Below are 17832 nucleotides of genomic sequence, written 5' to 3' on the forward strand. Positions count from 1 at the left end.
TACGAAAGCCCTGAGTGGACACTTAGCCTCGTTTGCGAAACGCCTGTTGCCTCCGTCAACTCAAGAGGCACTTTTCTACGTTTTTTTACACTTTGGATGATTTCGAGAGATTCGGAGATTTCATATATACAAAAATAAATGAGGAAAACGGGTTTAGATCTGTGTTTATTTTAGCAAATTCATAAGTGGTGATCGGTAACGTTTTAATTTTACGGTAGCGTGGTCAATTAAGTTTCATATAAAAGTTATTATTATTAATCTTAATTAATAATTTCACTTAATTTTACTTCACAGATTCCCTTAACTCAACAACGCTGCCATAAAATTAAACCGTTGTTTGCCGATCACTATTTGAATTTTCCACTCATTTACTCTAAGGTTAGCTGGAAGAGATCCCTTATAGGGATAAGCTCGCCTTTGTACCTAAATTTATATGAATTTCATGTTAACAAATTATTATTTTTTACATTAAAGTGATTTACTACTACTACTACTATTCATAACTTTCATAAGACAAGAGAGGACAAGCAATAATTCTGGATAGTTCTACAGATTTTTGACTACCCTAAAACTTTTCTTATTAAAAACAAGTCTACGGTACTCCCAAAATCTTCGCAAACTAATAAAAGTTGAAAATTGATATTGTAGCCGCCGTCAGGATGACGACGACTCAAAGGTTGAATAAGGATTTTTAATATCGGGCTATCGGAAATTAAATCAGTTAGGGTATTAAAAATTGTTTCAAAACCTTATAAGCCGAGCCTAATTTCGGTTTCCTTACTTTCGCGGGGTTCTTAGAACCCCCTACCAATATCGAACCACCCATTCATAATCCAGTACTGCAACTATGGTAAATTAAGCATCAATAAAATTAAGTAAATTAAGAATCTACCATTGTTATTTTTAGTAATCGCTGGGTGTTTTCCACCATTTATGAAACTACAAAAAAGTACGGCAAAAAAGTAAGCGCGTGGGCGATAAGTATGTAAAAGTGTACGGCTCACCCGGTATTGTATTGTCCTAGTCCTAGTTGTTATTGTGTATATTAATTTGCATGGTAGGTTTTAATTAATTGTACTGTTTAACATTAGTATTTAAGTTTTTTGTTACTAACACTTCTATGGGCCATGCCTGAAAATAAATGATTATTTAGTACACCTTAACCGAGATATTAGAGATAATGTTGGACCACAGTTCGTGAATGGGCTATTTGTTACGTTTTCAAGTAAAAGGTACCACATCGTCGCTTACCATAAGGACGCAATTTGCTAGTATCTTTATACGAATAACCTGTCAGAGCGACCTTATGGTAAGCGACAAAGTGGTACCTTTTGCTTGAAGAAATGTGTCATTTAGTGAACCGGTGCGGCATCTATGGCTCTGTCTTCACTTTTCACCATTACAATAAATAAAAAACTGGCCAAGTGCGAGTCGGACTCGCGCACCGAGGGTTACGTACTTTTGAGTATTTGTTGCTGTAGCGGCAACAGAAATACATCTTCTGTGAAAATTTCAACTGTCTAGCTATCACGGTTCATGAGATACAGCTCGGTGACAGACAGACGGACTGACGGACAGCTGAGTCTTAGTAATAGGGTCCTGCTTTTACCCTTTGGGTACGGAACCCTAAAAAGGTTAAGTATACGTCTTCTTGCAGTTGAAACAGCCAAAACAAATGTTCTATTACACTTTTTCCATGAATGCAATTTTGCGGCACGTAACTCTGATTGGTCAGTCAATTGGTTTGTTAATTTTAAACTGCGATTCAGAGCGAGTTGAATCGAAATCCCTAAAACTCCACGATCCAATAAAAAAGTTCAAATCAATCGTCAGATACAATGTACTCGTACCACAGACCATTTACCTAATGAAATTTACAGACGACTCGCGATATAAAGGGGCCCACTGACTATCAGTCCGCCGGAAGATATCGGCCTCAGTTAAAACAAAAATTTGACAGTTCCGAACTACTGACAGGCTGATATCGTCCGGCGGACTGATAATCAGTGGGCCGCTTAACTGACGGACGAGGCTAACCTCAAGTCCCGCTTACCGGCCCGTATGCAATCTAGTAAGGCGCCTGTAACTATATTACTGTCACTCTCGCACTAGTATGGAAGAGTGATAGAGAGAGATGATTACGATACGCTTTAAGGCGCACGCACGTTGGCTACGCGCCCATGGCGCTTCCCTATGAATTCGTTAAATTAAAGAGTACTTGAGGTATTCGTCAAAGCTTCATGAAGCGTAGTCTGAGTATGGTAGTCTATGAAACACACTCAAAACGTAGGGGAAATCGGGATAGCTCAATTTTTCCACTTTTTGATTAAAGGAACCAAACCGCCTTTGACTGCCCTCGCGGGACCCGGTGCTTTTATTATAAACCGTGGATACGATATTATCTTTTATATAAATATACAGCCCATTGGGAGTAATAAATCTTCGTTGTGAAGGAGTTTGCAATTAAAGATGGGATGGGAGAGATGATGAAAATAAAGTAAATATTTATTTGAACTTGTTGAACCAAGAACTGCAAAGATGTTATTCTATTAACTACACTAGCTTTTGCCCGCGACTTCGTCTGCGTGGAATCAGTAACAGCAACTAGAGTAATTATAGCGCCTGGATCTTTATCCAATATGTAATAGCAATCAATTAATTTGAGCATAAGCTTAATTGCTTACATCAATTATCAAGCAATCCATTAACTTTCAATTCCACCCCCCTTCTAACTCTCTTTAGGGATGACTTCCCCGGGACTCAAACTATCTCTATGCCAAACAAACAGACAGACACACTTTCGCATTTATAATAATAGTATGGATTAATGAATACAGTCTGCGATGTCATTCTGAATATAGCTACATATTTGTTCGTATTTTTTCGGTGTTTCCGTAAAGAAGAGGAGGACGCCTTTTCCCGTAGTGCGACGCTCTTCCGTGCTAAGGCTGCCTTTCCACTGAGGCGGAGATAAGCACATATGAGAGACGTGCGGGGAATTAACCAATGGCGTTGGTTCTATTCTCTGCCCACTGCGCGGCTGAATTACAATCAATGCTATTGGTTGATTCCCGCACGATTCCTCTGATCTCCGCTACAGTGCAAAGGCAGCCTAATTAAAAAATACCGTAAAATGGATCGCCATTGATCACTGTAAAACAATTTAACTTGCTTATGTATGGGAAACGACCCAGTGTGACATTAAAACCATTTTATAAATTTCGGGAACATTTGCAAGTTTTGCTCCGCTCCGATTGCGGTTTTGCGGGTAATAAAGCTCGTTTAAATATCAGCTAAAGCCCTTTCAATTGTGGCGCAAACATTGCAGTTTTCATGTTTTTAAAAGTGTAAAATGTAAAGTGTTGTCTAACCAGAATCATTACAACTGTTAACGCGCAAAGGATCCGAGGTATAAACTCACGATCTTTCCTGTTCTGTATCGAATTAAAGAATTAAAAACTTTTAACACATTCACTGCCAACGTTTTCGTAGCACTACGCTCGGAGCCGATCCCAGCGTTTTCACGCTTTATAGAGAAAAGCAACTACGAACAGATAACCGCTTTTTTTTTACCTGCCGGGCTCTATTACTAGGGTAATTAGAGCGGTAGGACTGTGTGGGGGATGGTAGCCTGGGGAAAATCCAGGACCATTCCGCATCACACGAATCCGTCGAGCAGGTTCCCGGCACTCAATGTGTTAAGGAACCTTCAGTAGGTAATGAATACTTACTAACAAGAAGAAAGTCTGAATACCACTCTTCGTTTCCATGAAAAATATATATTATTTACGATACCTCAGGAAATACAGAACTTTAGAGATCTGAATTAATTAATTTCAAACACAGTGAAAATTGTTTATGAATAAACTATGACTATGATCCATCTTTAGAGCGCTTTCACACATTGTCTGATCCAGCATCGGACGGCGGACCCGGGGCGCGCCGTTCGTACTCCGTCCCCACATAATTATACGCTTACGCACCCAAACAAAAATTATCGGTTCGACGGCTGACGGAGGCATGGCTGAAATTATCGGAAGTGCCTCTCTGATATCGGTTGTCGGATAACAGCTGCTAGAGAGTGCCCTATCAAGTCTGCCTTTTTTTGTATTTTACGACCCCACTAAACCCTCTCTTTGTTTTTGCCACTCCAAGTTTTCGCCAGAACTCGTGTTAAGTGTATTAAACCTTACGTTAGGGATCCCGCGCACGAGCGATTTTAAAGGTCAATTGAGCGTTTATCAAAAAGGTTCCGATTCCGACCCAAGGAATTTGGCATTGTGATATATGACTTTTGATTTATATGATGTTTGTTTTAGTAAATAATAGTAGATTGTACAACAAGGGCATAAAGCGATCCAATTTCATCCGAGGCAATTTAGGATATATATAGTCGAGGATAAAAATGGACATAAGTTACACTCTACTTTTCACTTCGATTGTGAGTAAAATATATGTACAATATTGTGGGTTATTTTACCATATTTATTCAATACTAAAGAAAATTGTACTTGGGCCAGTTGGGAGCGCGGGGCGCGTATTTACAAAGGCTATACTGATATGGTTCAGATGCGAACTGAACTAGATTAGCTTTTTCTTGGACAAAACTTAACAAAACCCTAATCTATTATAGTATAGAAATTTACTGAAATCGTATAGACTTTATTAACTAAATTCATACGGATATTGTTACTACAAATGCTAGTCTGTTGCGATCTAAAATTTGAATCATATTTTAGTAACGACTCCGATTGTATTAAATAAATTACCGTTCATGCAAATTACTTAACAATGCCTAAGATTTTTTTTTTACTTTTAGAATTATTTCAGTTGATAGGTACGAGTACTCCTTTTAGTACCGTTTGGTAACCAAAATTTCGTAATCAGCTACAGAATGGGAATCAAGATTCCCAGTTAATTTGAAGCCGGTTACGTATTGGGCCAGCGTGTTACCGCTTGGTAACTAAATTTGGTAACTAGCTACAAAACAGGAATTTAAAATTCCTTGTATGTAGCCAGTTACGAATTGGGCCGGAGTGAAATTGTTTGGTAAATAAGTTTTGTAACTGGCTACAAAATGGGAATCCAAAATTACATTAAATCAATAGGTAGGTTAGGTTCGTTAGGTAGCTTCAAATGCCCGAAGGGCAAACCGCCCAGAAACAGGAGCCCCGCGAAGCGGGGCTCCGTCTAGTTACGTTGTGAAGTAAATTTTTTTTAAAGAAACAGTCCGACGAACTTCAGCTAACTAGACGGAGCCCCGCTTCGCGGGGCTCCTATTTCTGGGCGGTTTGCCCTTCGGGCATTTAAAGCTACCTAACGAACCTAACCTACCTACTGATTTAGTGTAATTTTGGATTCCAAAACATTTGCCAACTGTGGCTAGGAATAATCCATTTGAGTAAATAAGTATTATTAAAATTTAGATATCATATTCAAACGATACTGACGTTACTAAACTCGACTAGGTTTTGTCGTGAATAATATTTGAAAATTTGTAAGCAAAAAGCTAATCCATTTGAGTGACTACTTTTTACCGAAATGGTATAGATATTGTTAACTAATATGCATAAACAAAAGCTCCCCGATTATAATCTGAGGCGTGACTGAAATAGTTTAGCTTTTGTAAATACGCGCGCGGGGCACGCCGGTCGGGAGCGCGCCGGTCGGGGGCGCGCCGGCAGGGCTGGCATCAGTTTGTATGGCAGATTTTGGACTTTATTGCTAAGTCAATAAGGGTCGTATTAGATGTTTTTACTTTATGCTCTAGAACATAATAAGCAACTTTATGTTGTCTTCGCACGACTTAAAGTCGAACTTTACGAGCATGAGAAGTGAAAATTTTGTTTTTTCAAATGTTAAGAAGGGTATAAGTGTTGGGGAAAGGGTATGAGTGGGAGTAAGTGGCCAATAGCCTTTTTAACATACTCTGAGCAATGTTCTGGAAACCCAGTCGAATACCAATTAATACCTTATTAAAATGTACATAATTTATCTAATGCTTGTATCGTTGTTGACCGTTGACCTAGAGGTACCTACCTATCATCTAAAAATGCAATATTATAAATATGTCTCACGAGCTAGTAACCTTAGATACGAGTATGAATGTTAAGTAAATAGTTACAGAATTTGATTTCCGTACCATAAATGGTACGTACCTCCTCACAGTGACAATCAATATAAAAGCCGCTAGGGATATCATATTACTGTTACTGTGACAAGATACGAAACGGTACAGAAATTAAACTCTCGCCAAACTAAACCTTCAAGTATCGAGTAAACTAGTGAAATTATAATAGCTACAGCAAAAATCGTTAGTACTGCGACTACTGCGCCGCCTTTACCAGCCGTCGCCAGAAGTTAATCACGGCTCGGATGCCGGAACCGAAACTTACCCGACGCGACGCTGGCTTAAGATTAAATTCAGACTAATTCGGTTACTCCCAGACTTGTCTCATTTGTGAGAAACTTATGTAATAAGTATAATAATTCTGGCGGCGGCGCATCATCAATACTAACTGGTCTTAAGAGGATAGGGGAGCATAGAAATCAGCGGCATCATATCAGCCGGAATGTGTGAAACAGCCAAAAAAATCACGATTTCGGCACTGATGCCATATTAAAAATTGTTCAGTGTGACCTATAAAGCCATTAAAATTTCACCTGTATTTTGAACTTGAAATAAAGTGTGTTCTTTTTGCATAATTAAGTCTAGAAATAAAATCCAAATTTCAAGCATCTTCTTTGAGTGGATTTCTTTTTGTATTGAAGTGCGGAACGACGTGTCTCTAAATAAAACTTGGGACAGTATAATTCTGTCCTACCACGAACAATAACAGCCATTTTAATAAGTTAGAATTTGAAATCTATTGCCCGAGAATACGTCTACAGTTGAACGGGTATCCCAATGGCTGTTACGGCTTTTATGAGTGGTAGGGAAATATAATTGTGTGGATGACTTCGTATCGCGGTTGCAATTTGTGTGTGCAAGAGTTGAATAAGTAATGAAGAAGAGATTTAAACACGTCGTCGGCATCCTTGTTTATTTCACCGTGTGGTTAAAATGCAAAACACTATCTTTTATTAGCTATGGGACGCTTTTCGCCCAGTAAATGGGTCAAACAATGCATTGCAATGGGACAAAAAAAAACAAATACACGAACAAGTTAAGCATATTATAAAATATCGTAGGTAAAATATTAAAATTTTTAAAAACATCCGCATGAAATTTAATAGATTATTACTATTATTAGGTAAATTGATTTTAATGTTTGAACCTAAATGTCAGACGAAATCTTAACCTTAATTAATATTAACGATTGATTGATTGATGAAATGTTGGCATATGTTTTTCTAACTAGCCTATTCAATGATTGATAGAAAACGCCAATTGCAACTTGAGTACATACATACATACATACAATCACGCCTATTTCCCGGAGGGGTAGGCAGAGACCACGGATTTCCACTTGCTACGATCCTGACATACCTCTTTCGCTTCCTTCACTTTCATAACATTCCTCATACACGCTCGCCGGTTTAGGGTGCTCTTGACCTGGCCTTTCTTCAGGATTTCCCCGATCTGATCAGAGAAAGTCCGCCGAGGTCTGCCCCTTCCAACTCCCGTTTCTACCTCTCCCTTATACACTCTCTTTGTTAGCCTTCTTTCACTCATTCTTTCCACGTGTCCAAACCATCTCAACATACCTTTCTCAATTTTTGTCACTACATCTTCGCTCAGTCCACACTTTTCCCTTATCACACTGTTCCTAATTCTATCTTGTAATCTCACACCACACACACTCCTCAACGCTCTCATTTCCACTGCATTCACTTGGCTCTGATGCCTCTTCTGCCATACCCAACTTTCGCTACCATACATAAGTGTAGGCACCAGTACCCCTCTATGCACAACCAACCGTGCCTTTTGCGACACCTTCTGGCTGCTCATAAAAGCGTTAAGTGCCCCATTCACGCAATTTCCAGCACTCACTCTCCTTTCAATATCTTTATCATGCTTACCGTCCCTAGTGAATAATGTTCCCAGATACACAAACTCTTTCACTTGTTCTACTCTTTCTTGACCAATCAAAATTTCACAGTTTGTCATATATTCCTCCTTTTCAAATACCATAACTTTCGTCTTACTTACATTTATTTTCATTCCTTTCCTTTCAAAAGATCCATGCATTCTAGTTACCATCTCCTGCAACTCTTCACCCGATGACGCTAGCAATACCAGGTCATCAGCGTAAAGAAGACATTTGACGGGTAACCCACTCATTCTCAGCCCACATTCATCATTTCTCAAATCATGCAAACTACTGTCCATGAACAGATTAAACAGCCACGGTGACGCTACACACCCCTGCCTAACACCCTTTTCGATGCTAAACCACTCAGTGTACGACCCGTTTACCCTCACACAAGCACTGGAATCCTCATAGAGCGATTTCAGTGCCTGAATGAGACGGCCGCTCAATCCATACACCGACAGTACCGACCAAAGTTCATTCCTTACCACTCTGTCATAAGCCTTTTCCAAATCCACGAAAGCGCAATAGACCTTCTGACCTTTGGCCAAATACTTTTCGGCTATGCATCGCAAGGAAAAGACTTGATCCGTACATCCCATACCCATACCCTTGAGTAATGTATGGAAATAGTCACATGACTTTTCGTAGCATCTCTACTCCCTTTACATTTTTTCTAATTGTTTTGCGTTTGTCAATGTACGACTTTCTGACCTAATATTCGCCAAGATCGCGAACTCTTCCCTGCAAATACAAGGCCGAAAAAATCTTGGCATATTTTTTTTATAATTATATCAGAATATTGTAAGCGTTTGTATTACCTGCGCTATTATTAGAACCAATCAAAGTATTTGTTTGAAAGTATTTAAATCTATGTTATATCAAGTAGGAACACTACTGTATAAAATTGCATATACTTGAAAAAAATCTACTAAATGCCGCCATGGCCTGGGTGGCCAAGAGGCTGGCGCCTGCCGCGATAGCAGAGGACGCTGGTTCGACTCCAGCCCAGGGCACTGGGCACTTGGTTAATTATCTGAGCTAATTGTAACTAGCTAGATTTACTTTAAATACGTGCAGTACATATTTTGATATATGCAGTTGAAAGATCACTTTCTCCAAGATCTAATTTCAAACCGTTGAAAATTGAATTCTGTCCCAAGGTCAATTCTATGTAAAATAGGGTTGTCGCGCGAGCTCACAGAGGCTCGTATCAAATATTCAAATACGAGCCAGCCCTGCGTATTCAATTCGCGAAAAAATACAATATCCAAGGAATTTCATCGAAGGAGGCTAGTGATGGGGCTCGAACAAAAATGAGACGCGTCAAAAAATAATTCTTCTACTTTTTCCTAATCAGAATATGATACCGATGTTCTATTTTTTTGCATCTTTGATATAAGTTAATTGAATGTTCATGTCATATTTCATGTTAATTCAGAATGTTTTAAATGTTTTAAATCATTTGTATGGCGGCGGCTAAGTTCGTGTGGCTCTTAAAAATGATTATATTTCCATACCGATAGGTGTTAGCTTAGACCTATTAACCGGATGACATTTCCACTCCACGCAACATTGCTGAAAATAGTGGCAATAATTTTAACTTCGGCAATATGCATATCACGCACACGCTCAAGCTTGGTTACGCTACGGTGTCATGCTATGGGGAAATAGCACCGAGGCATATGACATATTTTTAAAACAGAAAAAATGTATCCGCATACTTGCAAATATACCGCAACTTGTAAGCTGCAAACAATACTTTATAAACTTCAAAATTCTAACTTTACCCTCTTTATATATCTTGGAAATAGCCACTTTTGTCAGAAACAACCTTCATTTGTTTAAATTCTATAATAGCGTACGTCGGAACGATAAACTCATCCCGCCAGAACCGATACTAAACATTTACAAAAAGGGCCCATATTACAGCTCAATAATAATATACAACCAAATACCAATAAATATAAGAAATACCACAACTAACAATATTTTTACAACAAAATTAAAAGCGCTTTTAATTCAGAAAGACTACTACTCTGTTGCAGAGTTCCTGGAAGACCAGCATGTATAAAGGCAAAATTGTTCTCCACGCCATTGTATTAGTTTTAAGAACTAGCTTTAAAAACTATTTTTAAGAATATATGTGCTATACCCTGTCAGGGTCCATGTGAAACTTTATCACCTGTAACAACATATGTACCATGGTTTGCAATAAACATTTATGATTTATGATTTATTGTCCAGGAACAGCACATCACTATATGACAGCGTTTTGCGCTTATTGAACGTTTTATGCTCCATCCCGTATATTTTTTGTATTTCCTCGGGAATATTCATAAAACCCGTATATTTATTGGTCATTGAAAATTTTATATTTCTTTATTTACTAGCTTTTTCCCGCGACTTCGTCTGCGTGGAGTTAGTAATTTGGGTAGCTTATTTTTTATCCAATCTGCTTTTTATCGATTTCCCATACAAACTTCCACCCCTCCTTTTCACCCCCCTAAAGGATGACTTCTGGGATAAAAACTACCCTATGTCCTTCCCCGGGACTCAAACTATCTCTATACCGAATTTCAACTAAATCGGTTTAGCGGTTTAAGCGTGAAGAGGCACACACACACTTTCGCATTTATAATTTAGTATGGATTTTAAAATTTAATTCAGGCAACAACGCCCATATTACATATACCTTATAGACTAACATACATATAAATTTCATAACCTTAAAAACTAAGCACTATTTTGGCGACAGAACGGCGTGGCTCAGTTGAATCGTCTGGTTTGATAAAACCTAAAAGAGTTTATCCAGACTTATAGAGGAAAAAATAATTCGGTATCGTAAGAATTATCATCTTTTTTTAGACTTGAGTTATTATCACTGTAGAGGTAGACATAAAACCCAACAATGAAATTGTCGCATTCGCAACCAAAACGTCGTAAGCGCCATAAATTCATGGCGCTTACGCGTTTAGGTGGCGAGATTCACCCTCCGCTTTATATGGTTAGTTGTCAAAACAATATCAACTCACGGCGCAAATATACTGGTTCCCTGTGCCAGTTCTATATATACGTTATTATCGTAAGTAGTATTAGTTCGATGTTTTTAGAATAATTTAAACTATCAATAAATAACAATAACTATTTTGTGTTAAGTTTGTAGCTTTGATTTAGGATATTAATTAAAGTACTTACATGAATAATTTTTTTTTATTTTTTATACTAAGCGGAACTTACCCGACTTTGGTTACATACTTTGGCTCTAATAGTTTTGACACAAGAATGTCACTTACCTGAAACAAAATAAAATCACATTAATTAAAATTACTAATACATAGAAAATTAAGTTAAGTATATGTAGTTTCTAACCCGCATTTTGCCATCGTGGGAACTATACGAGTAACACAAGCCTTCTCGTCTCGCGCATGAGAGGAGACCTGTGCCTATTCTTATCTCATTTTTGTCTTATAATTAGACTGTGTCCTGTGAAGGGTAAAATAAGATTGAAGATATTTAGTACTTACTAGCGACCCGCCCCGGCTTCGCACAGGTTACATCTTAACAAATTATACATTTAAACCTTTCTCACGAATCACTCTATTGATAGCTAGGTGAGAAACGTATGAAAATCCGTCCAGTAGTTTTTGAGTTTGTCGCGAACATACATACACACAGACAGATGCGGCGAGGGACTTGTTTTATAAGATGTAGGGATAGTGATATTAGGACCGTGGGTTGTTATAGAGTATATCCATATATATAATATACATATCCATATATACAACCGCTAACATCAAAACGGAGTCAAGCGGGCGGTAAAGTAAGGACTTATTGGGGTTGATGATGTGGGTCGGTTAGGAGTTAGGACAGACGATATCCTTTAAAGGGTGTTTTAAGGGATTTTGCACAGATTGTTTAGTTATTTAGTTTAAGATAACTCATGTCAGTAATAACGTCCCGTCTCCTATCATCATCGTCTTCATATAAGCCTTTTATCGCCCACTGCTGGTCATAATAGGCCTCTTTTCGAGTACGCCACTTGTCCCGGTCCTGTGCCAATCTCATCCAGAACCAATCAAGGGCGTCTCCTATTAGCCATACTAAACAATGAAATTGTCGCAATCGCAACCTGTATCGTGCGACCAAAACGTCGTAAGCGCCGTAAACATTAATGGCGCTTACGCGTTTAGGTCGCGAGATTCACGCTCCGCTTCTATAGTTCGTTGTCAAAACGACAGCACCTCATGGCGCAAAATACTGGTTCTCTGTGCCGGTTCTATATGTTAGTAATACTAGGTCAATGCTTCTGGTTTAAATACACAAGAGACACACACAAGATCAATGAAAACGGGACACTTAGTATTGAAATTTCCTTCTTAAAGTAAAAAAAAACAATTATACGAATTGATTTAAATGCATTAAATCCCATATGTACATTGTGATCTGCGTAAAAACCAAGATGAAAAAAGGATGAATGTCGCGATGTGAATTATAATAAATAATTTATTATTAGATATTCGCATATTCCATCCCCGCGGCCATTCATGTGTGTGCACAATCAGCTCTGACGCGCAAACGCACGTCACGCGTTCATGTGTATCTAGCCTTAAATAAAAACAGACAAAAATCGGTTTTTTGATAATTCCAGCAGCTATACTTCGCTTTTTTAGCATTAGTAAAAGGGTAAACAATCTTACAACCCTTCTAGCGTTGCGGGTGTCCATGTGCGACGCTAATCGCTTACCATCAGGCGGTTCTTCTGGTCGTTTGCCTCCTCTATCATAAAAAGTAAGTAGGTACCTACTTACAGTAATTTGTTCTGTTCGCCTTTGCAATCATTCTGGCGTGTGCACAAAGCAATGATGAGGCAAACGCACGTCACGCGTTCATGTGGACATAGCCTTATGCACATCAGTCAAATACGTAATAACTATTTATTAATCTGTGCAATTACTATTAATTTTTAATGCGACGGCATTGCTACAAGAATTACTTAAAATTATAATTTTGAAAATAAATTCGTTATTTTTTAAGCTTGTAGATTGTGTAATAAATTTAATTCTAAATTAATACATAATTGTGAACGGACCTTTATTTAAAATTGTTTGCGCATATTATTACATCTTTTGTTTGACGTCAAATTGTGAATTCGCATCGTAAAATCGCCCAATTTTCAGTCTCAAATTCACGCTGCAAAATTAGGGCTGTCACTTCACATTACAGAAGCTCACTTTATCGATATAATAATATCCTATTAAGCCCCACAGCCTAGGTCCCATTTACGGTCTAGCTATTAATCATTCCATTGAAACGAGCGTGAATCGTGATTAAACATTCATAAACAAATGCCATCAGGTAGAACACACATTTGTATGAAATAATCCTATTATTGGTATATAAGCTAGTCAAATATTACAAAAAGAACTCCTAAAAACGCAAAGCATGATGTAAAGCTACATTTTTTGCAAAGACTCCTTCAAGGAGTGTGAAACTATGTTTTGCAAGCAAAAAAATGTGCTTTTACGTAGTTTGTGAAAAATTGCAAAAATTTCGAACTTTTTTAAGATTCTGAAAATGTATTTATTTAAAAAACCGGCCAAGTGCGAGTCGGACTCACACACGAAGGGTTCCGTACCATTAACTATAAAAACGGTCATCCATCCAAGTACTGACCCCGCCCGATGTTGCTTAACTTCTTCGGTCAAAAATCACGTTTGTTGTATGGGAGCCGGGAGCCCCACTTAAATCTCTATTTTATTCTGTTTTTAGTATTTGTTGTTATAGCGGCAACCGAAATACATCATCTGTGTAAATTTCAGCAGTCTAGCTATCACAGATAACGAGATACAGCCTGGTGACAGACAGAGAGACATACAGACGGACGGACAGACGGACAGCGGAGTCTTAGTAATAGGGTCCCGTTTTTACCCTTTGGGTACGGAACCCTAAAAATTAGTTTTTTTTTTGGCAATATTTGCTTCACAGTATTGAAAGTATATTTTTAAATTTGTAACAAAAGGTGGTGTCCTACCTGCACAGTGCCACCTTTTTAGCTGATAAATATATGGCTAAAATATTAGGCGTACTTTACTTGTTTTGTGCAAGCAGTTAAAAAGTCTTTATAAATAAATTTAACTTTAATTTATGGTTCAGAATTTTGAACTAATAACAGTTATTAAGTTATCTTAATGAAAAGCAGTTCATAATACACAAATTTCAATTTGCTCGTTCGTGACTCGCTGTCAAAACTATTTTAATTTAACTTGGTTAAAACATGCACAATATTAAATAATAGATCTAGCTTGAATTACATTTATTAGTCACTGAAATTAAACCACAATGTTGTTTAAACTAGTAGGATTTTAATCGCACTTAAACTATCGTGAAACATATTTCAAAATATTTATCAGTACGGTTTTTACTCACTATTATTTTTAGTCGCTTTTGGCGACATGTTTCGGATTCTTTGGGAATCCATCCTCAGGCACGAGTGTCCGCGGCGGTTGTACGTCGTGCACTGCCCGCGCCGCCCGCCTCGTCGCTCGTTGCGCACGCGCTGATGGGGCGGGGGCGGGGGGCGCGGGGCAGTCCGCAGATGGAGTCGTCAAGTGAAGGTCTGGTAGGGCGGCTGTATCGAACGAAGTCAAGCACACTGCACTCACTATGTCCCCGCGATCGTCACAACACACTTGCCGCTTGACCCTAGGTATTTTAGGCTTCCATGCAGGTGGCAACATCCAGCCTCCGTCCCGATTGAAATTAGGGCGGCGTGCAATTTCAATCGCCTCGCGAATCTTACGCGGCACAAAACATTTCTCCCGTACCAGTAATCTCGCTTTATCGAAACGAATGAAATGGGACGCGCCTATATCGTTCGCATGCTCTGCCACCGCTGAGTTAGTAGGATTTTGCTTATGCTAAAATACTTATTGTAGTTTATGTGACTGCTACATATTTAATGAAATGCATTAAAATGCGAGTACAAAACGAGCTAAAAGCAAGTTGCCAGCCACACTTATCCCGCAGGCGCACTTATCCATATTGACCTTATAATTACAGATCTTTTTTAAATTGCAATACTCTTCGAACTTTTTAAAAGATAACTCAGTAAAGAAAACTGTTTTTGCAACCATCAGCCAAAGCATTTTGGCGCGCGATAAATCTTTTCGTGTTTTCAGCGCGGAAAAGAAACTTTGCAGTAAACTGCAGCTGACACTGGTGATTCAGAATCCTACAAACTTCTTATCCTTTTCTTTTCTTTCCAATATTTGAGCAAAGAAAAGAATTGCAACATACGTGAAATATTTGGCTCAGCGACTAAGTTTAGAAGTTTATTTTACAAGGGGGTAAAGTTGTTGTATAAGTCCAATTGCTAACATTGATACCCGAGCAAGCGAAAGATGGGAAAATTGAACCAAGAGCATAGCAATCAGTTGGTAAAGTTGAACCTTGAGCTTGGCGAGGGTTTCAAGGCACAAACTTTGCTATCGATTAAAACACAATTTTGTCACCACACCAACTCGAGTAAATGTTTTACATAAATCCAAATGAAAGCTAAATACTTCTTATTCAAAGTCATCACTTAAAAGTCAATTCCACCTGCCAACATGAGGATACAACTCAAATTTTGCATCAAATAATTTACCTACCACTTGTGCTTGACAACGTCAGGAAGATGATAATCTTGGCGCACTTGCTCAGTGTTAGTTTCTTTCACCATTAAATAATTTCACGGTTTAGACTCACTTGTTTTAGTCACTCGCGCGACATGTTCATCATGTGTCATGTGTGTCGCGCGCAGCGGGCGACGCGGCGCGCGGCATTACGCAATACACGGTCGTCGTGAACGCTGCTCGCACTATTAGTGCTTGAGAAAGGAGACCTAGGCTCTCCGAAACATGTCACGCGAGTGACTAAAACAAGTGAGTCTAAACCGTGAAATTGTTTAAGTTAGTATGTCTCACAACTCACAACAGTTTAAATTCGATTCTTCTACCATATTATGTATAAGTACATATGTATAAGTACATATGTATAAGTAACTATGTATAAGTAACTATGTATATCGTATTTCCATTGGTCAGTGCAAACCGTATTTCCATTGCAGACAGATAATGCATTTGCATAATCGATGCACCCGGCGTCGACGGATCGCAATCGTTTCCCAAACGCGCGATTTGGGAATATCGGACCAATCGGACCATAGAGCTGACTGTAATTTGTGCCGTTTTTGAAAAAGGTACCACATTGGCGCTTGCCATAAGGACGCTCTGACAGGTTTTTCGTATCAAGATACAAGCAATTTTCGTCCTTATGGTAAGCGACAATGTGGTACCTTTTGTTTGAAAATGTCACATTTGTTTTTATAGTTTTGTTAGCGACTCAGTTTCTCATTTGTTCAAAACCGATGTTGATTGCTTTAACTTTTATGAATGTAGTTGTCGCGCACGGCTACGGAACGGACGCCTGCTCGCGCTTGCGCCAGCTTGCGGTCATATTTGTCGTAATAGACGCGTTTTAATCGAACTTAAACTATCGTGAGACATACAACAACATATCGCCAAAAGCGACTAATATTAATAGTGAGTAAAAACCAAACCAAAATATTTAGACGCGTTTTTTTAGAGTGAACCTTCTGTACCAAGTACTATTATTTATTCTGTGCGTTAGCTATCCACATACACCATAAGAGTACTTATACCAATAAACCCATCATACGGTCAATATAATTTATCATACTTCTCCCATAACGTAGCAATCCCCATTGTTTACACAGGCCAAACCCTGGAGACATTTTCCTTCGCAATCCACTTGTGACGTAATAAATCACAATCCAGCCACTAAATAAATACCAGTAGGTACGGTCAGAATCAATAGTAGCTGAAAAAATAACGCGGAAAAAGTTTTTGCTACGCATTCGTTTTGCAAACCTTTAAATTTCGCATTCAAAACCTGTCACAGTCTTGTTTTACATATAGAGACTTATCATCTTTTAAATGCAGAAAAATTATGTTTTCAAACAACACAGCATATACATATAGCTCTTGGTACTTCTTTTTAAGTAAAAAAGTACCTACGTTAAGAATGCTTTAATGAATTTTATGTGTTGATAAAGTTGAACATGTGATAATTCAACAGAAACTCTTAATTATGATAAAATAATAAAGGTATTTAATAATGGTAGAAAAAAATTGTCGCTTAATGTACCATAGCCATTGTTGTTTAAGAAAATATGCTTTCAGACCCGTACATAGATGTTGTTTGAGAAGTTAATACAGTTGATTAAGCTTTATTTTTGTTGTCATTTATTTTATGTTGTTTCTCATTACTTTTGCTTTCGTTGCCTTTTTAATTAGCAGGAATTAATTTTACCCTTGAGTGTTTCTGAAAGGTAAGTAACTTGTAAATTCAGTATTTCTCGATGATTTTTTTTGTGAAACAAATTCCTCTTCTTTTTCTTTTAAGCGAAGTTTTATTTTGCTTTCTTTTCTCAGCTAAATTTATCTACAGAATTTATTTCAGAAGCCGTATTTTGCACAGTCGTTTTTTGGGGAATTATGAAACTTATTAGCCGCGTTTCAGACACACAATAACCCGCCGTGAAAAATCCGCTACCCTACTATCGAAATTACGATCTCATGTTAAAACGACATGCTTAAATTACATGATTTCATTTGATATTTACCAGTCGCTTTTCGGTGAAGGAAAACATCGTGAGGAAACCGGACTAATCCCGACAAGAACTAGTTTCCCCCCTGGGTTGGACGGTCAGATGGCAGTCGCTTTAGTAAAAACT

At 38.2% G+C, this 17832-nt stretch overlaps 2 protein-coding genes across 2 annotated transcripts in view; both read right to left on the reverse strand.

The window, feature by feature from the left end:
- The window catches only part of LOC134748603 (sodium/calcium exchanger 3-like), a 143378-nt gene that overhangs the window by 91528 nt on the left and 34018 nt on the right, over positions 1–17832 (reverse strand). The gene's annotated exons all lie outside the window — the stretch shown is intronic.
- Positions 7407–8616, reverse strand: LOC134748406 (uncharacterized). Its single transcript, XM_063683188.1, has 2 exons — positions 8367–8616; positions 7407–8212 (listed from the first exon to the last, which is right to left on the reverse strand). Exon 2 carries the CDS (start codon positions 8201–8203, stop codon positions 7430–7432), a length of 774 nt encoding a protein of 257 aa, XP_063539258.1. The 5' UTR covers positions 8204–8212; positions 8367–8616; the 3' UTR covers positions 7407–7429.

The sequence above is a fragment of the Cydia strobilella genome, chromosome 16, assembly GCF_947568885.1.
Source record: "Cydia strobilella chromosome 16, ilCydStro3.1, whole genome shotgun sequence".
Lineage (NCBI taxonomy): Eukaryota > Metazoa > Arthropoda > Insecta > Lepidoptera > Tortricidae > Cydia > Cydia strobilella.

Bases quoted from the DNA above. Each gene is read 5' to 3' on its own strand.
- LOC134748406 (XM_063683188.1), bottom strand. From the start codon at position 8,203: ATGGTAACTAGAATGCATGGATCTTTTGAAAGGAAAGGAATGAAAATA.